Raw genomic sequence first — 26,157 nt, forward strand, 5'->3', positions numbered from 1 at the left:
GAGCAAATTCGGGTCATGCTGCTGTCTCTGCTGGGAGACAGAGCTAACCTTCTTGCAACAGCATGTTTAGATGTCATCCTGGAGGAGCTGGACTACCTTTACAAGCTGAATGGGCAGCAGGAGCCCATGCTACCAGAAATGACTCAACACTAGAAAAAAGTTGACATGATAAGGAAGGATAAGGACAGATTAATGATCTGTAGCCACCGCCTGCTAATCAGGCATTTTACTTAATATAAATAAGAAATAAGATGTAAATAAGATGATTGCAGGAACGATGCCGCTACATATTAACAGCATTCTGCAATTACTTGATTTTCCACTTGAGGGCAATATAACACAATAGGCAGTGTCTGTCTGTGAAGGTTCTCAGTCATCCAGATCATCGTAGTCTAAGGAGCTTGGAAAGTAAAGCGTCTGGACTTCTTTAAAATGCTTGAGGACGTTTCATCTCTCATCCGAGAAGCTTCTTCAGTTCTGATGACTGTAAAGTCAGAAGGTGTCTCATAATATGGCTTAAAACTGTCTCTTTTTAAGCTTTATACATCCTTACCATAATAATTTTGATGATCGCTGTGAAAAATATTAGAAGATGGAGTTCATTCACACTTCAGTGTTTAACATAAAAAATCAAGCACATGATTGTACCTGACACACTGCAGAAGATTGTGCTGTTTCTTTCAAGGAAGTAAAATAAAGAATTGCCATTTCCTGTGTCCGTGTACAGGTTCTTCCCACTAGATGGAGACCTACATATGTCAAATGTCACTATATGTGTACCAGCCAACAATCCAAATTAGCTATGTATCCAACCTTTTATCCAGGGGAAGAGGCAGAGTACAAATTGCCGGTCCACAACCATTTATATTTGTATCCACACTCATAGCAAATAGATAATCATCAATTAAGCTAACATGCATGCATTTGGTCTGTGGGAGTAAGTCAGCATCCAGAGAAAGCAGGAGCTTGGCTGTGTGTAAACTGCACACAGAAAAGCCCGAAACAGCCACCCAGAACTGCCAGCACCCCACAAATGTGACCTGGGAGCTAAACAGCTCCACTAACATAACAAATGACAGGAAGACTGAAAGTTTACATTGGGATCCAACCTTTACAAACACATTGCAATAATCTTTGCTTCCATATTAACATCCAGTCGCCCAACTCCTTTTCTGTTAAACTCCCTTATTCTTTGTGGCCCTCTAATCATTCAGGGTGCACGAATGAGCTGTGGTTTCATGTTAAGGGGCTTCTGCAGTCAGTGCTGCTCTACATGAAGATGTCAGTCATGCTTATTTTCTTCCAGAAGCAAACAAGTTTGCAAGAACAACGACCCCGCTTTCACTCAGTCTGTGTGGAAGGAAAGAGCAATCTGGAAGAGCATCACACAGCAGAGCCTGGAAGTCCATAAAACGTTCTTCTGCAACTTGACAGAAAACAGCAGCTTTCACTGGCACACCAACACAGTGACAGAACAGGACGTATACTTGGCTTATGTGGGACTGCCAGTGTGCAAAGGAGATATGGATATTTCCAGCAAACCCACATCAGAGAGAGGGACAGACATGAGGAAGAGCACAATGCAGATTTGAGCTTTTTCTTTTTTGTTTAGTCACAAGTAACATGCAAGGGTTTGACTTGGAATAGATTGTAGCTGAAGGTTCATCATTAGTGACTGCACCATATGTTTGTCTGAGTATGATTCAAGTAATATAAATATGTAATAAATAGTAATATAAAATGTTAAAGCTACTAAATCGTACCCCAAAGCAGAATTGAAGTCATCCTACATTTTTGCTAAAACCACTGAGCTGAAAGAAGTTTAAGTGATGAGGAGAAGAAGGAGGCTGAAGAACTGTGATGTAAACAGATCAGAGTGAAAAGAAGCATTAAAATGGAAAAGCACCAGCAAAAGAATAGAGGAAGGAGTGGTGAGAGAGGCCTGTTATTCACTGTAATGCTGAGTGATGTTTCACTGCTTACCTGAGATTTTTGAAGAGGCCCTTTAGGAAAATATTACCTAGGATACATGTGATATGTTTCTGTTGCCATGGCTTATAAAAACCCCTCATTATTTACTTCTCTTTATTCCCTGTGAGGTTCTGAGCTCATAGATGGAGAGGGACAGACATGAGGAAGCAGAGCTCTGTGATTATAAAAGGACACAAAGCAGTGCAGAGAACCAACAAACATTACATTTAGTGCATTTATCACATTTAGTAATCGGCACAATGTAAAATAGTGTCTTAAATAGTGTCTATTTATTTTTATTATTTGGAAAAAACTAACGCAAAGAGTTCTGACAACAAATTTAATCTGACAATAGAAATACTGACAGAAATATACAGGAACAAAACAAGTGAAGCTCGTTTCTGCCACTGAAAACACATTTTTCAGTCTATAAGTCAAAAAATTGTGTTATTATATTCAGGTTATAGTTATTTTCTCAGAAGTTTGAGGTAATAAGTCAAAAAATTTGAGATAATAACCTGAAATTCTGATTTATAGATGGCAAAAAAAATCCTCTTTCCAGTGGTGAAAACAAAGTTTCATAATAGGAAGATATCAGTACACAATTGTTTTATTCTTCTTGCAATCATGTTGGTGATGCGCAGGGTTCCTAACAAGATAGAGCTTGTTTGGTGCAGTCTGCTGTTTTTTGTTTTGTTTTTTAAATCTAAGACCTGTAAGGTTTATTATCTTTCTCGGTGATCGGAGGAATATATGAGTATGCGAGGCCGTGCATACATAAACAACTACTTTGCTCCATACTGGTCTTTTTTTCATAGCAATCATTTGGAGGCGGTTTATTTTATTTGGGAATAAACATGCAGGAAAAATGATGGCTTTGTTCTATTACAGAGCCCCAGTAAGTCATAACACTGTGAGCCCAGATGCACAAACCAGGACCCTGAAACTAAAGTGGATAATAGTTTTATTACTCTTACTGGGATCAAGACTTGGTTCCCAGCTTTTTCCACTCATTGTTTATCTGACGTCTCATAAAGCAGAATAAATGAAACACCTGTGAGGGAGTGCAGAGCCCTTAACAATACTTCCTTGAATTTTAATGTGTAAAAAAGCTTGGATGGCCGTTATTATGCACCTTGTGGCCATCCAGCTGCAAAGAACATTATATGTTCTACCTATGAGTGCATTCATCATTATTGCTTTTTAATTGCCCTGTAATAGTACTGTGACTTCAGCTGTGTAGATTTAAAACAGGGTACTCAAATAAAAATATTCGTGTTTCACTTCAGTGTGCGTTTCGGTCCTTGGTGTGGTTTAGGTAGAGGACAAGAGACAGACAATAAGAAGGAAAAAATGTTTGTACAGATTTTTACAGGCAGCATAAAGTCTGCAAAAATCAAACTAATATACATGTCAACAAGTCCTGCTGCACCAGTGGAAAGACGTAAAACAAAAATTGCCACACATCAGCTTTGTGTCTCTAAGCGGAGTCAGAGTGGTGGGTGCAGCAGTCTAAGCAGGGACCTCTGTCTCCCCAGTGACTCGCAGCTCTTCTAGGAAGACAATGAGGAGTTCCAAAACCATCTGAGAGACATAATCTCTTTAGTGTGTCCCAGTCTAGCCCAGGGTCTCCTCCCGGTTGGGCCTGAAACACCTGATCCAGGAGGTAGATGCTCGAATCAACTTGAAAAAAAAAAATTTGTAAAGTATCTGCGAGTCCTCCTGAAACCCTGTGTCCCCATACTGGGATGTTACATTTTGGTTTCGTTGCACCTTATGCTTCATTTTACTCAATAAAGTTGTTCTTGAACTTGTTAAACAATTGTGTTGTACTGTAGAAACAGCCAATGACCCATATGAGCGCATTGCTTAAAAAATAAAGAAAAAACAATATTCTCTTCAAAAACAATGGTTAGTCCAACTAATCCCAAATAACTCAGGGGAATTAAAAATGCATCCCAAACCAAAAGCTTGACTCTGGAGGTTAAAGAATGCAATGTATGATGTAAAACAGGAGATAAAGAGGATAAAGATGGAATAAGTCACGTAAAAACGAAATGCCAGGCTGTATGGGTCCTGCACAGACAGAACTACAGGAAAATATTTTACAGCAGCCTCTAATATTAACATAATTTGCTCATAACATAAAGATAAGTATATATGAGATTTTAAAAAAGCTCCATAGCAAATGCTTTTAAACTCAAAACCTGTGTGAGTGTGTGTGCGTGTGTGTATAATATAAACACTCTCACGGCTCTCATCTGCTTGTCTCATTCCTCTCGCCGAGTGGGACTGATGAGTGTGAGGGAATCAGAGCGGATATAACTCTCGTTTCCTTGTTGTCAGCAGTTAACAGCTCGATCTGCAGCCCAGTTTTTCACTCTGTGCTCTGCTGTGGAAGTTATATGTGTGTGTGCATGCCCACATGTATGTGACAGTTAAGATTTGCTGCACTTTTTGAGAGTGTGTGCAGTGGCAGCGATGGTGTACATGGAGGGGTGTGCTTTAAAGATAGTGAGTTTAATTAAAGATGAAAGAGTTGATGATTAATTGATGAAAGGTAGACTGTTCCATTGCGCTGAAGTACGGGGGGGGTGTTGACCCTCTTCTCATATAGAAAGCAACTGAAAATTGCCAGTATGTAAATACCAGTGATGTGTAATCACATCTTTTGGAGCCTTCTTCCTCATGTTATTCCAGTTTTGGTGAACTATTCCACACATAATCTATAGAAAATATCTGGAAGATCACTTTTGTGGTGGAGACTATGTTCCAGTTAACTAACATCACCAATCATTTCTTATATTTTGCTGCATTATACCAGGTTTTTGCTATAATCCTTTCTGTCATCGTTGTATTTTTACTCAGTTGTATATAGTATTTGTATTTGTATTCTATTTTTATCTTATTGTATATTTATTTTATTTTATTCTACTGTATATAGTATTTTATTTTATTCTATTCTGTACAGTTGTGTACTGTATTTATTCTTATTGTATTCTAATTTTTGCCTCATAACTTTTGCACTGTCCACTTCCTGCTGTGACAAAACAAATTTCCCACGTGTGGGACTAATAAAGGTTATCTTATCTTATCTTATCTGTTTCAGAAAGAGCGAGGCAATCATCCTACTGCTGTTTTGTTGTTCGTATTCTGGCTCGTCTTCCTCTGCTGACTTCATCTCAAAGACTGGTGCCTCTGAGGCTCTCCTCTATAAAAAATGGAGTAGCACAAGCTCTTTTTTTTTTTTTTTTTTTTTTTTTTTTTTTTGTTTACATCACACTTTCTGGTACCAGGAGATTAGAAAGTGAAGGTGGAGTGCTCTGGAGAAAACACTCTTGCTCTGGGCATCTGTCCTGCAGTTGTACTCGCCACGAGACACTAGGAGTGAGAACAGACTACATCAACGTCTTACTGCGGCAGCTGTGGCACAGTGGAAACAAGCCCCCTGCTAGCTGATGTGTAACAAAACAGTATTTATGCACTGGTGGGACTTCTTTTGATGCGAGTGAATAACTGGGACAAGAGCTGTCATGTTATATTTATTCATTCTTTCGGTAATATCTTTAGTAAACAGTACAAGCCTCATCAAATAAAACAAGCTCATAATAATAAATGGTGAATGAGTTTGAAATAAATAAACAAATTCAACAGAAGCATTCAACTTGAATTCAACAGGAGGGGAACATATGTCGACAGAAATTAATTTAAAAATAGAAACGCATATCAAAAACGGGACATCAAATGAATAAATACTCAATATATTCCTTTAGTCATTGCTAGCTGTCTCACTATTGAACTGCATGTTTAGAAAAGAAGAAGAAGAAACTGATGGTACAAAGACTAAACAGCAGGGCTGCAGTACACTGTGCTTTCAGGAGCGTTTTTGTCTTCACTCTAAGTGGTGTAGCGAGGCTGGGGGTCATACATGCAGCAGGTTACATCAGGAGGTAGGAAGGAGGAGGCAGTGGGGGGAGGAGTCCCAGGCAGAGGAGTCACAGCATGGAGTCCCGGCAGAGGACGATCTCCATCTCAGTGCGGTACAGTTTCCCTCCATCTGATAGAGCCATGATGCTCTTCTTGTAATCCTCCAGTCCGGTTGAGTCCACGTCCTGCCATAAATGACACGGGCACACCGAGTCAGCGGATAAGCATACTCTACACTACAGCAATCTCATCTCTGCTCTATATTTAGCAAGTAGACAAGTAACCTGAACTGATTAATCAATAGGCTGACTATTCATTACCATTTTGTTCTTGTCACAGAGGTCCTTCAGCAGAGCATCGAGCTCCTGCTCATCAATACATCCGTTACCATCCTGGTGGATGAGACAAGAGAGGAGGTCTGAATTATACAGACAAGGAAAAGTTCTCCTAAAAGCAGGGATCGAAGCAGGTGAGGGAACCCGAGGATCAGGTGTAGAGGTGCAGCATAGGGGAAAAAACTGCTTAGAAATAAGTCACATAACAACTTGTTTTGTGAGTTTCTTAGTGTGCACGCTGTGAATAATCCCACTGAATTAAACAAGATATACGCAGATGTTTCATGAGCTATTCGGCTGATTTTCCACAATTTGACGCTGCAAAGCAAAAAATTTGAATTCAGTGAGTGAATCTAATCATGACCTTAAATATAAACTGATGTCTGCTGCCCTTGATGTACATCCAAACATTGACCATGTAAGCCACAGCCTGCTGTAATCTTCCCCAAAATACTGCACTAAATATGCCAAACTGCCTGATATTCTAATGAAACCTTTAAACAACACAAAAAATAGTACACTTCAATTACTTTTGCAAGATTTTTCACAAAAACATAATTAGGACATCCAATGTATTAAATTTTCTTTTTCTTTTCTTTTCTTTTTCTGTGCAGGTGGTGAAGTAAGCTGACGTTTTCCTCAGTCTGCCTTCGGGCATGGCCTCCACTGGGAGCCATCTACACCTGTGTTCAATCACATTATCCTGAATAGTAGCTAGAAGGACAGCAGAACTCCGTCAAATTGTTCGTCTCCCTCATTTGTATGAGGCACTTTGACTCCATGTCTTCCTCTTTTTCCTGGGTCCTGGCTCTGCTGTGCTTACCTGTTATCCAGACTTACCAGTATTGCCAAGGAGTTGCAGCCGTCTCCATCCATCTACACCGGCCAGTACACCCTTCATCAACACTCACAGCGATTCTTTGAGGCTAAGACTGAGACACTAAGACCTCACCTCTTTGTTAATTAGGACAGATGCTTTTTACATCACACTATTAATTTGTTTTTTAAGTAATTCATTCTGTACTAAAGCAGAACAAAAGACTGAAATTCCCAAGATGATAGCAGAACTAAAACTATCCACTTTCTACCACTGATCTGGGCCCGGGTCACAGGAGCAGCAGCCTAAGCAGGGATGCCCAGACCCTTTTATCGCTGGTCACAGCCTCCAGCTCTTCCAGGGCAACACAGATACGCTCCTGAGCCAGCTGAGAGGCATAATCTCCCCAGCGTGTCCCATGTCTGACCCAGTGTGTTTGTTTAGAAAGTATTTCACAGATACTCTGTATGATAATCAAATCAAAATGATTTTATTAATCCCTGCAGTGACATGTGGATCTTTGACTAGTGTTTCTATCCCCAAATCCATGACATTATATAGACTGCCAAGACATTTGGCCGTGATGATGATCCAGAATTATTTGATCCTCAGTTTTCCACCAATCCCCATGAGGGTGACATTTATAGTAGAGAGCAAAACAAAATCATCAAGCACTTGACAATGTAAGATATTCAGAGTTATCCGTAAGGGTGTTAGCATTCTGATCTGAGCAACTAGCTCCAGTACAGCTTTACAAAGCTGCTAGCACAGCTGCACACATCTGTTTAGGTACCACACACCATGCATAATACACAGGAAGGGAATATAAACTATGACGGAAGAAGCTGAGGGACATGCTGTTTTCACCTGATCGTAGAAAGTGAAGATGGAGTCAAACTCCTTGACCGTGAGTCTGATACCCTGTGTGTAAGAGAAAAACAGAGAGGAGTGAAATTTGTTAGAAACTGATGGGTATTTCTAGAGAGCGGTAAAAGCCCCACCAGATCCAGAACCGATATTAATCCATGTAGATTATGATAACTGGGACTAGAGTTCAGTTAATCCTCAGCAGACAGACTAATCCTCTGTCCGAAAGAAATTGCAGATCTGCCCTCACAAGTCAGCTGTACATATCATGACATGGTACACATGGGATGTATATGTGGAATGGAAGGTGAAACCTATACACACAGAGGTCATGTTTCTTTTTTTTAATAATAATCTTCTACAGTGCTGTTTACAAGTATTTCACCTCTTCCTGATGTCTTTTTTTTTTGCATATTTGTCACACTTACATGATCCAGATAATCAAAAAACTAAACACTAGACAAAAATAACCTGAGTAAATACTAAAGGGAAAAATCTATCCAATCTGCTGTGTGAGAAAGTGTTCCCCCGTTTGTAAAATAATGAGTTAACTGTGATTAACCACATTTTTTTGGAAAGCTGGGTTCAGTTTCACTCACCACACCTGAGCCAGACCTGTATAGTCAAGACGTGACTTAAATAGACCCTGAAGCAGGCTAGAAGAGCCCAAGAAGAGCTGAGAAACAAAGCCTGGAAAGGGTTATAAAGCCATTTCTAAGGCTTTGAGACTCTACTGAACCACAATGAGGGCCGTTATCAACAAATGGAGAAAACCTGGAACAGTGGTGAATGTTCCCAGGAGTGACAAGGAGTTAAAGGTTCACACAGACACCTGCTAATAAGTGCTACGTAACAGACTTCTTCAGCTTTTCAAGCAGGTCAGAGTCTCGGCTTTAACTGGGTCACTGTAACACGTTGATTTTTTTCCTTTTTCAGCCCTTCTGTTGTAGATTTGCTGCTGTGTTTGGGATCATTGTCCTCTTGCATAACTCACTTTGGGCCAAGCTTTAGCTGTCAGACAGATGGCTTCACATCCGACTCTAGATCACTTTGGTATATAGATGTGTTCATAGTCTACTCATTGACTCCAAGGTGCCTAGGTCCTGTGGCAGCAAAACAAACCAAAATCATCAATCCTCAACCACCACTGCACTGACAGGTGGTATGAGGTGTTTGTGCTGACATGCAAGTGTCCAAAAGACATTGTTCTGGAAGTCTAGTGGTTCGTTCAGATGTAACGTTGAAGACATAAAATGTGCTGCCATTTTTTTCTTTTTTTTTTAGAGAGAAGAAGCTTTTTGCTGGAAACCCTGCCAAACAGGCCACACTTGTTCTTTTTTCTCTGTCACAAACTTTAACACTTAGCGTGCTAACTGAAGTCTGTAGAGTCTGTGATGTGGGTTTTGGGTTTTTATGTGAGTTTGTGGAGATGTATTAACACACATCTGAGTGCTACAGATGTGCTACAGACCAGTGAACTGCCAAAACCTCTGTTTTTTTTGTTTTTTTTTGTATAGCGTTGCTGACACTTCCCGATGATCAATTAATCAAGCAGATTTGATTAGCAGCACCTAGCTGCTAAGCCTCTTCCTGTGAAACCTTTCTTTCTTACGTGACTGTACCTGACCAACGTTGTTGTCCTGCCAGACAGGTCTTATCTGCCTGGCTGGACTGCCTCAGTGGTTTACAAAATCCCAGCTCAATCAGGCATTCACAGAGAAAGATCTTCATCCTAGAAATCCCATCTCAATACTCCAAGAAACATGGAGCCCATCTGGCTGCAGGAGGGGAACTTAGACTATCATATATTTAGCTATCATATATAATTTTGTTCTGAATCTCTGGAGAGCTCTTCAGCTTCTGACTTATTCACATCAACAAGAACTGACGGGATCTGAAGGAACAGGCTTTTGTCGCTTATAAGCATAATCTTACCTGGAACTTCAGCAGGAAATTTTCCTGGACCGGCAAGAGCCTGTGGTGAAACACAGACATATGAATGATGTCCTTAAAGAAAAGTTTTAAAAATGTTCCTAACATACAAATAACACAAAGACGACACTCACCTGGCCATCTCAGAGAGGCCCAGCTTCCCATCGCCATTAAGATCAAACATATTTAGCTACACAGAAAGAAAATTAACAGGGAATTTATTGAAGTAATGTATCACATATTAACTACTCAAGGGAGCTTAAATGTGGCAGTTAAGTGTTTAGCCCACAGCAATACAGGGTTATTCTGTGCTAATGGGCTGCAATGTTTGCAATCTTTGCCTCGTGGCACTCACAATCGTCTGCGTGTATTCATTAAGCTTCTTGTCTTCATAGTTTCTGTTCGCCTTCTTCAGCAGGTCTGACAGGAAACCCTGAAGTGAGAACAAAATAACCACCTCAGCCACTGATTAGATGAGCAAGCTGAGTATTTGTTTTCAAGTTGAGGTTTTGTTTTTCACATGACAGAATTTTTAATGGAGTGCGTCATGTCCATGTGCAGTTTCAGAGTAGTTCAATCAGTAGCACCGATTCTTCCAACAGCGTAACATACAGAAATGAATCATCTCAACCAAGGACAGATTAGTTTAGTGTATTCGCTGCACAGCCAGTCACACTCCACATATTATCTACTTACTGCTGCCTTTTGGTTGTGAAAGGAAAATGACATGTGTAACTAGTCAAAGCATTTTCTAAATATGTCTTAAATACTGGCGTGTCTATGTAAATTGCCCCTACGTGTGATATTAATTAGTTATTATCACATGTAGGGGCAATACAGCAGCCATAGTGATGAATTTGAATTTACTGCACAGATCACTGCCCCATGCAGCAATCAGCTGTATAGTAGCACACATAGAGACTACTGAAGTCATCTTTTGCTGTTTCATTTATAATTAGAAGTGTTGTGTAGGCCTGAATCAGGAGGAAAAGACCTAAAGTTTGAATTAATGCTTTTATGTGGATGCAGCAAAGCGTGTCTGCACGCAGAGATGGAGCCACTCAATCTGTTTAGGATTACATACATGGATAGTCCATGACGAAGACTACATAGGGTCACACACTGGGTCACATTTACCTAGAGTCTGAAGAAAATGGTTTGCAGAGAAGATTTCTAAAATGCATGAACAAAACCAACAAAACGGTCCATCTGCATAATGATACTACATTTATTTTTGCTTTATTTGTGATTTACCTTCAGCTCATTCGATTCAATGTATCCACTGCGGTCAGTGTCATACTTCCGCCAGGCCTGTCGGACAAGAATAATGTTTTCAGAAAACACCATATCATCTTTAACCACTTTGACAGTAAAATAATAAAACTAAATCTTTACACACTCATAAAAACTCAAGTAAAACCAAACACTGTGTAAATGTTGACTCTGTGAAAGACCTCATCAAAGATGGATACCTAAAAGTCCTCCAGCGCTCTCTGCGTTTCCCCTGCACAAAGCTGTGCTCCATTCATAATGTATGGCTATCTGAGAATAGCTTTAACACACAGAACAGCCTGAACATCGCACCACTAAAAACCTTCTAAAGTAGCACACATCAAGTGTGTGTTTGTACAGTTTATTTACAATTTAAGCTCACCAGATGTTTTCTCTCAAACAGGAAATCTCTGCTTTATTAAGCACAAGGTGTTAAAATATCTCTGGAAAAACTCCTTCAATGTAATTAATCCATTATAGGTGATATAAAGATGCTTTTCAGGCTCAGAGTCATCAGATAACTATTTACTCTATTTACTAATTGCTTCTAATTTTAGGTTATTTCAACTATTCATCAAAATGGCCAAAGAGAATTTATGCACATCAGTGATGTCATTCTGCTGCCAGGCGTGAGTGTGACCTAGATCTCAAACACAGCAGTTTTTAGGACAATATCGACTATTTTATGAGTATCCAGGGTTCTAATTAACAATTCACACCTAGTGGATTGTCTCTGTACGAAACAGGTGTCCTAACTTGGGAGGAAAATTAAAGGAAATGTGAGTCAGCTGAACGGGCGTCCCACAGGACGGGCTGTAATGGCACACGGACTTGAGGCGATTGTGAGCAAATTTCACAGCTCACTAAGATTTATTAGTCACTGAGCAACTTTCCCTCCAAAATATGGGACTTCAAAAGAAGCACAGAAGGAAGGAGGCTAATTCTTTACATTCAGCTGAATGGCTTTGGATAAGAATATGAGCTTGGCTGACCAAATTTGTAGGGTTATGTAAGAGTGCTCGCTGCATATCAACAGTTAAAGCCTGGGACACAGATGTGTATATATGCCAACTTACTGCCATGAATTCAGAACTGGATCCAACAAACTCTCTGAAACAGATCAGGAAGTTTTCTTCTGTGGGCAGAATCTGAGCCAACTGCAGAGTGATACATGAAGAAATGGGAAGATTATTAACCAACATCACATATTTTATGTTATTGGTTTGTAGTTACAGAGTGGGAAGCATTTGAAATGTAGGCTTCATATAAACAATTGCCGTTCACAGTGAAGACAAACAGGGAACAGAAGAGGATGAATGAGGCTGGATAAAAAGTTTGTAAGAAAATAAATTGTTCTCACCTCTGACATCTCAATTCTCCCATCAGAATTCTTGTCAAAGCTGGCCATGAACTCTTTCATCTTTTCTTTGAATGTGACGTGTGAGGGATCCTGCAAACACATCGAATTACACTTATCAAGATATATGAAATATATGAAAGGTTACTCTTATAGAGTAAGGTTTAGTAATGGGCATTACTCTTGAAAACAGAACAAAACACCACAATCTGAAAATAGACAGCTCTCTTCCTCCAGCTCTCAACCTCTTTATTCTAAGCCCCGCACATCATGGGCTAAAAATAAATACATGATTTTGGGGCTTTCAGTGGAATACTTTTAGGTTTACAAGCTCTGCCTTTGCAGAGGGTAGAAGAAGCATAAAAAGTGGCCATATGTCTCTTGATCTGCACAAAATGATCCCTATGAGTGCCACCCACTCCAATCTGAGACATTATCAGATGATGATGATAATGATGAATAAAATGGTGGTAAAAAAATATAATGCAACATTTTTATAAATAAGCCATTAGATAAATGCTGGAGAGAATCATTTATCTTGGGATTTATTGCATGAACAAAGATTTTAATTCAATTATAATTGAATGCACTCTTAATGGTGGTGTTTATTTCTGAGGTGGCAGCAGCACATTAGAGCTCTGAAACCTTAAACTGGATACATTTCAACTTTAAAATGTTACCATACCTCAGTCTTGTACTGAAGGAAATGTGAGAATCACTTTAGTTTGTTTCGTTTTTAGTATCAATGTGAAAGTAATTTTAGTGACTGAACGGGTATTCTTGTTGTGTATTTTGTGTTCGAATAGCTGAAATTCTAACAGAGTAAAATACACTTTGTAGCACATCAGCATCAAGCATAACAACATTTATACATTTTCTGTATCACCAAATTAATACATGCACGTTCTCGTGATAAAGTGACGCAGATTTTGCACATATAAAGGCTACAGGAGCTCATCTGATTACAGGGGTTTTCTCTGTATTATTGTAGTGTTTTTAGCTTGCAATATAAAGCACCTTGTGATATTTTTTTATTGTGCAATTTACTTCTAATATTTTTTTATTTGAGGATTTTTCTTTTTTTTAACCAAGATTTATATTTTACAATCAAGGTTTATGTTTTTTATTGTATATTTTATTTTATAGTTCATATTTATTTTTAATTTAGTGACTGTTCTATATAATATAACAGCCTGTACAGCACTTTGATCAACTGATATGATACAGGGATAAATTTTGACTTCACTTCACTTGAAGCTGAGCGATAGGCAAGTTGTCCATTTATATTAACTGATTAGGGCAAAACGGTTGTGCAGTGGTCAGCGCTGTTGCCTCACAACAAGAAGCTTCAGGTTTCCTGGGTTCAAATTCAGGCTCTTTCTATGTGGAGTTTGCCTCCATTTCTCTCCAAAGACATGCACCTTAGGTTAATTGGTGATTCTATATTGACTGTAGGTGTGTATAGGAGCGTAAATGGCTGTCTGTCTCTTGATGATCGACTGGCGACCTTTCCAAGGTGTACTTTGCCTCTTGCCCTATGACGGCTGGGACAAATTTTTCAACACCCCCACAACCCTGAATTGGACAAGTGGAAGAAAATAAACTGATGGATGTACAAAGAGTAAACACACTCACCATCCCTGCTCCTCGTCTTGCATTCTCCAGCTCGCTGAAGAAGTTTCCTAACTCCTTCCCTTCGATGTAACCATTTCCTGCGGCGCATCAGAGGAACAAAATTAGTTTGGCACAAATGATGTTATGAGGCTTTTAAGTCGCCTCAAGTTTTGTTGACTGTTCAAAAGTTTAATTAAAGACTCAGATGTGGATGAGTGATTAAAGGTCACCAGGGGTTCTTTAAATTTGGCAACAGCCGCCAAACATTGAGCTCTAGTTCGGTCTCAAGTCCTCTTACCCCAGTAAGCAGTTCACAGGAGTGTATATGGAGCCTGTACATGCCCACAGCTTCACCAAAATCACTCTCTAAATATATTTGGCTGGTCCATCCATCAAATCAGCACAAAAATCTGAATAAAACTCTGGATGACCACTGGACAAGATATGAGTGAATCCTGGAGGACGTCCACACTGGGAAATAAGATGACCAGCTGCTATATCATCTCTACAGAAGTAAAACTTACTCTGATGAACTGGAGAGGTATGTTACACAAAAACAAGGTCATGCTAAGCTGACATTTAGCTGTGTGGCGATTCAGTGTCATGCTGAAATAAATAAAAGAACAGTCAAGCGCTGCCAGAGTGTAAGCAGCATAATGAGCGCTTCGTTTTCTTGCCTAAGAGGGTGAAAGTGTTCGGTCAGATTGATGCTTATTGGGGCATCCTGTCCCTCTGTCTGGGTTTGTGCTTCTTATGACGATCACATGACCCGAGATAATTTAACACAATAATTTACTTCACTGGTTTGCCTGCAAGTTCCACTAACAGGGTAACATAAATTACACTCCCCAGTCTCTTTTTAATCATAAGAATGAGTCCCATCTGTGTACTATACCAAGGGGGGAGGGGTTGCTTTTTATGTTGCAAAAATAGACATCGATGTAAAGGTTATTTCAAATAAAACAGAGTAAAATGCAGAGATGCACTCTGCTCCTGTCTTAATCTCTTATTCTCTCATCTCCCTTCCTTTTTGATCGTTTTCTCCCTCCCTTCGTCCCTCCTTCCCTTCCTCTCATCTCGGTGCCCAGCATTATTTGGACACTTTATCTGATAGGTGCTCCATGTCTCCATCTGGGCTATGGGTGAGCCGATGTTTCGACATAAACATGTCAGTTTTTCAGAGAAAGATTACAAAGCTTTGGGTGCAAAAAACCCCAAAAGATACAACATGCAAAAACTACACAGCCTCGGTTCAGCAGATAGTGATGTTCAGTTGAGATTCCCTTTATTTTTTACTGTTTCTAAGAGGCTGGGATTTAAATGGTAAAATGGCTGGACGACCATAATCTCTATCAAAGTGCAAATTAATGATAGAGAGCGTTTTAAATTGCAGAATTTAAGCTATAAAAATCATCTGGTCATCAAGATGTCATCAAGATAATTTTTGCATCACACTATTACTTGTATAGATAAATAACTGAACGAGTGAACGAACAAGCAAAGATAAAATGTCCAAAAAACAAAAAATATCTTTGGTATTAAAATAAAATGTATTAAAATAAGGAGGAATCCTTATTTTAATACATTTTATTAAATGATATGGTACAGAGTTGTCTCATAGTGAAAAGAGTCGATTTGAGCGTTTGTATGTGGATGTTGTGCGTTCTCTATGTGCGTGAGTGGGTGCTTGTTTCTTCCCACTATCTTTCAGAACTGGTTAATTTAAATTGATCGTGGCAGTTTTTCTCTCTGTGCTGGCCTTGTGGTGGAGTGGTGCTCAAGCCAGGGTGTCCACTGCCTTTAACCTTTTGCCAGATGTGATAGCCTCCCAGCAAAGAAAGTGAATGGGTGGATGCTAAGGAGGTTGGAAAAGAGCGCATAATCTGTGGTGATATTTCTATCATATGTCTGCGCCCCGCGCCTACATAAGCAACACCTCTCAGCTCATCGGCGCCCGCTGCCAGAGTTTATGTTGCAGTCCGAATCTCAGCTGTCACATGGAGCGCACCACTGCACACTGAGCAGATGCAGTCCTTTCTCTCCCCAAACAAAAACACAGCTCAACTGCTGATTGCTCAGTGACACCTCGGAAACAATTCAGCTGATGCACGATGACTAAAAATGACAAAAGAGGGTCATGTGGGAAACAGATTTCTCAGAGAGGGCACCTGAGTGTTTCACCCCTAGGTGTGAACACAAACCCACATGAGGCTCCACATGCTGCAGTATCAGCTGTATGAGTTGTTTTTGTTTGTATGACAAAGAGGAATATATGATTCATTCTTTGTGTTTAATTCCCTGCAAAGCAAAGTCTTCTGTCAGATACACTTTATATCAAAGATGGATAAAGTCACCGGGTCTGAAAAGTGAAACCCGGCTGTTGTTTTTTTAATGACCAACAGGGGGCAGCTCCTCTGGTTTAAAAAAATGAGTTCATCCATCCATCCATCCATCCATCCATTTGCTTCCGCTTATCCTTTTCAGGGTCGCGGGGGGCGCTGGAGCCTATCCCAGCTGTCATAGGGCGAGAGGCAGGGTACACCCTGGACAGGTCGCCAGTCTGTCGCAGGGCTAACACACAGGGACAAACAACCATTTGCACTCACAAAATGAGTTCAATTTAATAAAAATCTATAAGAAAATAATCATACTTGACAGTGATTTATGAACTTAATAAACATTTTCCCCGTGAGTTTGTGGTACCAATCATGAGTTTAAAATCTTCTTTAATGCAAAGCAATGTTCATTTTGCATTAATATGGTCCCATTTAGAGTAGAATTTATAATACAGCAGGATATACTTTAGGATGTGACTACCTCATGATTGAGCATCCAGTGCAATGTCCTCAGTTTATCACTTTTCACCTATGACATATGCTTTCAGAAAATCTAACTGGTTAACTTGAGGTCTCCAAACAAGAATCTACAAACCAGTGGTTAGTGTCACTGTGACTGCATCCGTCTGGTAAATACAATCCTTGCTGCACTACAGAAAGGAATTTGTTGATGCCCTTTCAGTCAACAAAAGCGCACTGCCTACATATCATCCAAAACAGACTGTCGAGGTTGTGATTAACTCATTTCTCTCACTTTTGCAATTTAGTCCATCTTGGAGTGGGGAATTAATTACTTCTCACCTTTACTGAGCTGCTCCTAACCCTCTCCTTCTACAGGCACAGTTAAGCCACAAAAATAACTTAGATTAGGAACAAATTGGGGTTAAAATGAGCTAAAGTGTTGAAAGGGAGCAGGATTTACAGTGAGGCTTATTGTGAAAGCTCTGTGGGCCACTGCAGTACTGTCAGGCTGTGCTGTTCGATGAAAACAAACTGCAAATTTATCGGACAACTAAAGGTCATGACTTTTTCTCAATGGCTTCAGAGGGTAATCTTTCAACTGAAGTTGCAAAATGAAAATATGTATAGCTGGATCGGCTCATCGTGAAACAAAGTGGGGCGATGAAAGCACTCTTCTGCAGTTCAGCTGCCCCACAGTTAAACAAATATCTATTTGTATATCAGATATAATATCACTAATTGTAAATATGCATCAACTAAACTTAGACTAAACTTAGGAATTTTATTTACTTTTATTCCTTGAAACTGATATAACAGCTTTTGTAGTTTTGATCCATTTATAGACTAAAATAAGATTTGTTTTCATTTCAAATCTTAGAAATTAAAATAAAAAACTGAAAATTTCATTCCACCTTGAGCACTTAATGTTACTTTAAAGATATTTTATAATGAAGTCTACCTCAAAATTAATTACACTGATCATTGCTTTCCTCTGTGATGCAAGTTATGCTATATTCATATTCATTTTAGTGCAAACTGTCCAGTTTCGGAGATGCTGGCTGTAGAGATGTCTGCCTTCTCCTGCCTTGTAATTTTCAAAGTTTGAAAATGCATTTCAAAATCTGGTCTTTTTCTTGAAATCATGACCCAGATACTCAAAAAAATCTATTGTGCTTGCACTGAGAATTTTCTTTCTACTATCCACATCCCCAAAACAAAACAAAGAAAGCGTATAGCTGCAGTCCTCTAAAGATCAGGACTGTTCCTGTAGAAACATCTGTCACAGAAATACATTCAAGTAATTGTTTTCTGTATGGGTTTATCATTGTGGCCCACTTTACAATGTTGCTTCACTGCATTGACGGTTGTGAGCAGTTGCAGTTTTTCTAAGGTACCTCCAGGGGGCGTCAATCAGGTTGAAGTCTTGACTTTGACTGGACCATCGCTGCACGTTGATTCTTTACTTTTGCAGCCATTCTCTTGCAGATTTGTTGCTGTGCTTGGGATCATAGTTCTGTTGCATGACCCAATTTTGGCCAAGCTTTAGCTGCTGGACAGATGGCCTCACATTTGATTCTAGAATACTTTGGTATACAGAGCAGTTCATGGTTAACTCAACGACTTTAAGGTGCTCAGATCTTGTGGCTGCAAAAACAAGTCCAAATCACCACCCCTCCACCATGATGCTTAACGGCTGATGTAGGAGCCATTTTTTATGTTGGTACCTTATGTATGCCGCTAGAGGTCACCTTTTGTGTTTTACAACATGGTGTGTCTATGGGAATGTATTTAAGGTAGACACACGTAATTAGTAGGGGTGCAACGATATTCGTATCGATATTGAACCGTTCGATACAGTGCTTTCGGTTCGGTACGCATATGTATCGAACAATACAACATTTGTAATTTATTTTATCAATTTTCCTTCTGACGATGCTGTCTGTGTTGAGCGCTCAGTGAATCTGTGTTCGACTACTCCGCCTAGGCTGCACTGTCGAGCGCAGATCCACTGAGCGCTCCACACAGACAGCATAGTCAGGAGGAAGAGCGCAGGGCAAGCTAGCGAGACAGAAGTTAAGCTCTCAGCAACATGGACCTCCCCCACTCTCATTCAGATCTGACGTTTGGAATTATTTTGGTTTTCATGTGACGTATGACCCTGAAGGTAAGCGAGTCATGGACTAAAGTAAAACAGTATGTTGGATGTGCCATGCAATGCTCAATTACATTGGTGTGAACTAGTGTGTTAGCGCAGTTAGCTCGTTAACGTGTTGGCCGTCTAGCCCCATGCACGGAGCGATCGGCGGTAGCTCGTTAACGGAGATTTGCCGTGTTGTGGCGTTAAGGTCATTTCAACGAGATTAACCTGAAAGCACTAGTGGGAACACAACGAATATGACTGCACATTTACGCCGACATCATCCTAGTGCAAAGACAAAAACAACAAGCATGCTACTAACTTTAGCCGAGTCATTTAGACAGCTGTTAGCACATGATTCTCCTTATGCTGCTGAGAATATAGCCCAGAAGAAGCGGATAGTATAGCTTTTATTTTGGAAAGAGCCATTTCTCTGTAATAAACTCTCTTTTCCAAAGATGAGTGATTCCTCAATCAGATACAGGGCTTGCAATATCGCTAGCCCGACGTCCCGGAGCTAGCGATTTTTTCAGTCGGGCTACCAAAATCTATCTCTTCCCTGCCCGTCGGGCTATTGTAGGAAAAATATATGTCAATGCTTTTGCATTCTTTCAGAAATGTAGCTGGGTAATTATGTCATTGGCATCGGTGAGCCATTGTCAATAAGTGACATATTGAAGTCGCGTTTGAATTTGCGCTTGTTTTTTTGCTTTCACTTTGCAATCGTGCGAACTGTGTATAGAGAGCGACAGTACTGATTGGTGAGTGATGATAATTTGTGCACCAATTCCTCTGACATCGTCTTATTAATCGTTAGCTTACTATGCAAACATGACAAGTGAAATCTCCTGCAGCAAGCTTAAACATGTGAGAGGTTGATCGCGCAGAGAATCGCTGAGCTTATGTGAGTGCGTGTGTAAAAGCAGCAGGAGAAGTTATGACAAATCAGACTATAAGGCAAAAAGAAAGTGCAGCTTTATGGTTTCATGGACAAAATAATTTCTGTGGCTGCAATATGACGAGCTAAATAACCAGGGCTGCACATAAGTGGTCCGCAGGTGCGCATTCGCTGTCAAAATAAAAAACACGCACAAGGGTTAGGGTTAAATTTAAAAACTGTACTTTTGAGTTAAAATATATATTTATAATTTTAATAAATGACAAATTAAAAAGGCATGAACATTTTTTTTGTATCGAAAAAATATCGAACCGTGACACCAAAGTATCGAACCGAACCGAACCGTGAATTTTGTGTATCGTTGCACCCCTAGTAATTAGCGGCAGGTGTGTTGTTGTTCGGAAGGAGCAAACAGTTTGTGACTGCTGTGCTGTCATGATATGGTGTTGGATAAAGAGAACTGTTGACATCAAATACAACAGAGGGAAGTGGAATAAAGATTCAAAATGAACAAGGTAAGTACGGCTGGAGTTATTGGACTGTAACAAGTTTAACAAGCTCATTCATATCAGTGGCATCGTGTCACCCCCGCCAACGAACACCTCAGTGGCTTCAGCTGGTCTGAGGTGTTCTTGCTGATGTGCTGTGTTTGGTTTTCTCCAAACACAGTGCTGTGCATTATGGCCAAACATTTCCGCTTCAATTGACATTGTTCCAGAAGTTGTGTGGGTTGTTCACATGCAACTTTGCAGACCTAAGCTGTGCTGCAACGTTCTTTTTAGAGAGAAGAGAGTTTGTCCAGCCAACCCATTCGAAAAAGTCATACTTGTTTGGCTTTTTAGTTTAACTTTTAACATGCTAACTGGGGCCACTAAAGTCTGGGCCTTTTGCAGTTTCTCTGAGCATTGGACATCTAGCCTTGTCTACCCCTGTGAACATTGTGGTATTGTGCTAACACACGTGAATGTTTCAGACCAGCAGACGTCCTCATATAAGCATTTAATCAAGGTCACCTGATCAGCAGCACCTAGCTGCATATTCATATTCCTATGAAAGCAGGTAGGGTGTAACTAGTTTTTTACATGACTGTAGCTAACATTGCAGCTCACACATGAGCCCCTCATGGAGGCATGGGAAGATGGTCACTTTCTCCTGGAGAGTGATTGGGTTGCTTAGTAGAAAATAGGCCTGAAACCTCTCTCAACAGTTCAAGGTAGGTTTTTATTTGCTTGTTTGCTTGTTTTGGTGCTTTAAATGCCACACAGAAAGTTCCACTTGTTCTCCAATGCAACAGCTCACACTAAAACAATATACATGGATAAATACAGACCAGAGTAAAAATACCTATATCTTATTAAATGAAATTAACACTTGCATTAATGAAGGCCCTTATATAAGTGGCTGTTTGTCAGTGAGCATGCATTCTGGCACATTTACATGGCCATCTTTTAACATCGACCCTAACCTGAACCTGTTTATATCCTTAACCCTAAAAGCAAGTGGAGGGCTGTGATAGACAGGATCATCCAACATGTCCTCAATCCAGTGGTCTAAAACTCAAACTGATCCTCATAACAAGTACACACACACACACACACACACACCATCCACTCTCCACTTCACTGTAAGCTCCACCCAACAAAATCCAGAGAGAGAAAAACACACTCCTTCACTCTTGCATCCTCTCATCTCTTACCTTTTCACGCTCCCTCCATCCCCCACCCTGCTACCCCTTTCCCCCTCCCTCCTCTGCATCCACATCGCTCTCTCCCCTATCTCCCCTTCACTCTCTCTTTTCTATCTTTCAGCCCTTCGTCTCACTGCTTCTGATCTGTTTTTTCCCTTCGCCCTCTTTGTCAGCATCCTCTTCGTAACACAACTTTACAATCCACTGCAGACCCCCTGACACATTTCTATAGTAAATAAAGTCACAACGTAAATGACCAACAGTGATTTAATCTGGTGGATTTTACTAAGTAAAACAGGAAAACTGTTTACTCATATCACAAATGTATCCTATATATAGTAACCTATTAGTTCAATTTTCTTACTGCAGTTTGTGACATTACTGCACTGATTCTGCAGATTTTTTACTACATTTTACAGTCGCTGAATTCTTTTTTTTAACGCACAAAAGGTTTTCAACTCTAGCTGGACACAAAATTCTCTTATATGCACTAATTTCAACCCCATCTTTTACATAATTACTGTTTAGTAATAAACACAAATTGATCCGATGGCTAGTTCCACAGTCATTAGACAGGCGGACACTTGAGCGCACTGACCGTCTACGTCAAAATGCTTCCAGATGTCGATGAACTGCGCTGCGGTCAGCTCAGCCAGGTGCAGTTGGGGCGGCTGCTGCGGTTGAGTTGCCATCTTTGCTGTTTCTCCCAGCTTTAAGTCGTCCACAGTAGTTGGAGGTAAACTTTTCCCGGTGTAGAGTTCCTCGGGTCTGTGGGATGCGCCTCCTCAGCCGGGGCTTTTAAACCACCCGCGATGCCCGCGCTTCTGCTGTGCGCCACACGGGGGCGTCTCGACCGCGTGGAGAGCAACAGCAGAAGACCAATTACAAGAGGAGAGAGAGAGTGTGTGTGTGTGTGTGTGTGTGTGTGTGTGTGGGGGGGGGGGGGGGGGGGGGGGGGGGGGGGCTTTGTATATGAGTCACCATTAACTGCCGTCCAGGCTGCTGGTTTCATAGAAGGATCATTATACATCAGCCAATCCTGCTGCTCCCGCAAGGGGAAAATTACATCAAACAATTTATTCTAAAGCAGGGCGCCCTGCTGGCTCCAGTGGGTCTACTCACATCTATGTCATGCCTGTCTCTGCCAGTCCTGCATCTCCCTGAAATGTGAATGATCAGATAAAGTGTTAAATTAATGTCCAACCACACCTGAGGAGGAGGAGGAAGAACTCATAAAAATGAAAGGCTGAGGGCCATCCTTTCTCACAAATCCCTACTCCACTGCTTTTTCTTTTGAGATGACCCATCTGTCTTTCCTTCCATCACCTCCTCCCCTCTCAACCTCCCACACCCTTTAGCATCAATCTTCCCGACCTGTGCAGGTGAGAGGGGAACTCAGTCTCCCCAGCCAATCAAACACGTACTTGGCTTCAATCCAAGCAGCAGCAGCAGTAGCTGTTCTTGAATGGCCACTAAATCACCTAAATTCGTTTGTTCGTTCTGCAGTGCACTGTTGTCCCCCTTTTCCTCACCTTCCCCTCATTCTGTGGTTCTTATCCCTCTCTGGTTTGGACCCCAAAGAAGGATAGTTGGTGTGCTGGGGGAAGGGACTCAGACGATGAGGATGAAGAAGAAGAAGGAGACACTTTATCTCCTCACTGCAGAGCTACGTGCTGCAGAGATATGGAGGAAAAAAGAAGGAGAGAGAGCAGGAGAGGGCAAGTGTGTGTGTGTGTGTGTGTGTGTGTGTGTGTGTGTGTGTGTGTGTGTGTGTGTGTGTGTGTGTGTGGGATAAAATGCATATGTAAATACTGTGTATGTGTGAAAGACAGAAAAAAGTGGGGGTATTTTTAGGAACTCCCCTCTTAAAGCCTGAAGTGTATGAATAATGATCAGAGAATTTATAGGATTTGTTTGCAGAGCTCAGAGCACTTTCTGATAAAAGTACCAGAAGTAAAGCGATTCCCTGAATAGTGAAGATGGATAAGTGATGAGGTTGTTAATGGACCACTGATCACCTTTTAAACAGACTTTGATCTGACTTATCCAAACACAAAAAAGGCATGTGAAGATGTGCACGTGCATCATGAATTTAAATCAGGACGGTTGCCCCGTTAGTGTTTGCGTTGCATGCCACTCATACTTTTCGTGGTTTGCAGATTATGGATAATGATGCAATCTGGTTAGCGGTGTATTAAACATATCATATGAAATTTAGATTAGCTAAAGTGGCTCAGTGTTGATATCTAAAATGGAAAATGAAATCAGGATGAGGGGATGGTGCAGACAGCCAGGTGTTTAAGAGGCTTTTCAGTTCACTTTGATTACATTTTGTGAAAGGCAACAACAAACTAGCATCTTTGGTTTTATGTAGAATTATTCAGGATCAAGAGCACAAACCCTGCACAAGTTTACACATAAAGACAACTGATTATTTAACGAATTTATAACCCAGCATGAAGTCAAAATGTAGCTTCAATATACAGTCATGTGAAGAAAACTTTAACTTAGTGTAGTATTTCACAGGACTGCAGGGAGTCCTGTGAAATACTAAGGAAACCACATGATTCAATAATTTGTTGAGTCACCTTTAGCAGCAAAAACGTTAAGTAATAATTTTCTGTATGACATTATTAGTCTCTAACATCATATTGAAGGAATTTCATATAGCCTTTCTTTGAAATGTTACTTCATTTCTTTGAGCTTTTCATTTATTTGTTTAATCACAGCTCTCATGAAGTCCCACCACAGCATTTCAATCAGGCTTGTGCTTTTATAGAGGTGATCGCACTTGCTGATGATCAAGTGCATTTGTTTGCAGCACCTGGCTGCTACTGCCCTCTTGCTTCCTGTGGAATCATTAAGGGTGGACTTTAACAGGATTATGTAAAAACTTTTTTTTCCCCCACATGAATGTACATGAATGAATAGCCACTGAATTTTAATAAGATGAGATTGTTTGGTGACTGCAGGTTGACGCTGTCGGTTGATGGTGTTTGTAGAGGATAATTATTACCTTTATTGCTCTCCCTGCATCTGTGCTGCTCTGATCGGTGAAACTGTTTTTCTCAGTTGTTCACCTCTCTTTTTTTCCCCAAGGAAAGAAAGTGCATCCAAAGATTCAGATTATAAATCTTACCCATTCTGGCTTGGGTGAAAGAGGCCTTGTGCTTTCATGTGTTTCTAACAAACAAAGTTTTTCTGTGATGTTGTAAAATAGCCTCTAAGGATGAGCCTCTATTCATTTTGTTAAGAAGGCTGACATTAATCCAAAAGAAGGAGGGAATCAAAAGTGTGAGCGTGATCCAACACAAAATGCAACTCTTTCAGTAAGTACAGCAAAGGTTTTTCTTTTATTTGTTAATTTAATTTGGGGGTAAGCTGTGTGGGGTTTATGCGATAAGACAGCGGAGAGCGAAAGATACGGCAGCTGCAGCGTATTATATTAAACATTGGCGTCGTCCAAATAACATGATGCAGCTGTACGAATGCTCTCCTTGTCTAAATGTAGCCCCTGGCTCATCGCTGCTTATCCACACTAGTGCTGATTAGCATGAGCAAGAAACACTGATGAAGCAGAGTCCAGTGTGCTTAGAGACAAATTATCCAGTCACCCATCCTTTTTTGTAAAACTCTAACTTAGGGTTGCTGGGAGCTGGAGCCTATCCCAGCTGACTTGAAGGGAGAGGCGGGGTGCGGGCAGGGTTGTGGGCTGGATAATACCTGCCTAATGAGCCCCTCACTAATGTGCATGCTCTGAAATCCAAAATGCTTCAGCTATTGCATGCCAACATGTAATGCTTGAATTTCTGTGCATCTCTGTTTGATATTGGATAAACAAACAGCACACAAACGAATAATGTGACCCATAGGGCACATTAATTACAACAGAATAATTACAACAGAATAAATTTAGGTTCACACATAAATAAATATATATATATATATATATATATATATATATATATATATATATATATATATATATATATATATATATATATATAGAAGGTCTGCTAGATGATGTTAATGCAGCACTACGGGCAATACCTACAACCACGATTACCGACACTAACAAGCTGATCTACAATACGGCAACAGTGATCAGTGAGATGCTTGGCTACAAGTTGAACAGCCACAAGGGGCAGTACCCTCCATGGAGAAGGAGGCTAGAGGGCAAGATCAAAGTAGCACGGAGGGAGGTTAGCCAACTAACGGAGTTGCAGAAAGGTGCGACAAATAAGGTGCCTAAGAAATACAGCAAGCTGTCCATACCTGAGGCCTTGGAAACTGCCAAGCAAAGACTCACAGCCTTGGCCAGCCGCTTGAGGAGGTACACCAGAGAGATAGAAGGCAGGAGAATAAACCAGCTGTTCTCCACAGAACCAGCAAAGGTGTACTCTCAGTGGCAAGGGAACAATAAGAGAACAGCACCACCAAGGCTGGAGACGGAGCAACCCATAACGGCAATGCTCAGTGGCTAGAGGATCTGAGGGCTGACCACAGCGACCTCCCTGAACAGGGTCCAGTAACCATCACAGTGGC

At 40.6% G+C, this 26,157-nt stretch overlaps 1 protein-coding gene across 1 annotated transcript; it reads right to left on the bottom strand.

The window, feature by feature from the left end:
• Positions 1-5,946: 5,946 nt before the first annotated feature.
• Positions 5,947-22,304, bottom strand: LOC146639663 (calretinin-like). Its single transcript, XM_085354445.1, has 11 exons — positions 22,211-22,304; positions 14,114-14,190; positions 12,482-12,571; positions 12,198-12,278; positions 11,104-11,160; positions 10,205-10,282; positions 9,984-10,039; positions 9,853-9,892; positions 7,918-7,971; positions 6,219-6,290; positions 5,947-6,083 (listed from the first exon to the last, which is right to left on the bottom strand). Exons 1-11 carry the CDS (start codon positions 22,302-22,304, stop codon positions 5,967-5,969), a joined length of 816 nt encoding a protein of 271 aa, XP_085210571.1. The 3' UTR covers positions 5,947-5,966.
• Positions 22,305-26,157: the final 3,853 nt, after the last annotated feature.

The sequence above is a fragment of the Diplotaxodon limnothrissa genome, linkage group LG1 (genome assembly GCF_057381915.1).
Source record: "Diplotaxodon limnothrissa isolate DT_005_m linkage group LG1, D_limnothrissa_male_GT1.1, whole genome shotgun sequence".
Taxonomy (NCBI): Eukaryota; Metazoa; Chordata; class Actinopteri; order Cichliformes; family Cichlidae; genus Diplotaxodon; species Diplotaxodon limnothrissa.

Bases quoted from the DNA above. Each gene is read 5' to 3' on its own strand.
- LOC146639663 (XM_085354445.1), bottom strand. From the start codon at position 22,304: ATGGCAACTCAACCGCAGCAGCCGCCCCAACTGCACCTGGCTGAGCTG. The intron at 12,279-12,481 runs GTGAGAACAATT...ATCACTCTGCAG, and splicing joins GGAGAATTGAGATGTCAGAG to TTGGCTCAGATTCTGCCCAC. The intron at 6,291-7,917 runs GTGAAAACAGCA...CTCATCCACCAG, and splicing joins TCTTCACTTTCTACGATCAG to GATGGTAACGGATGTATTGA.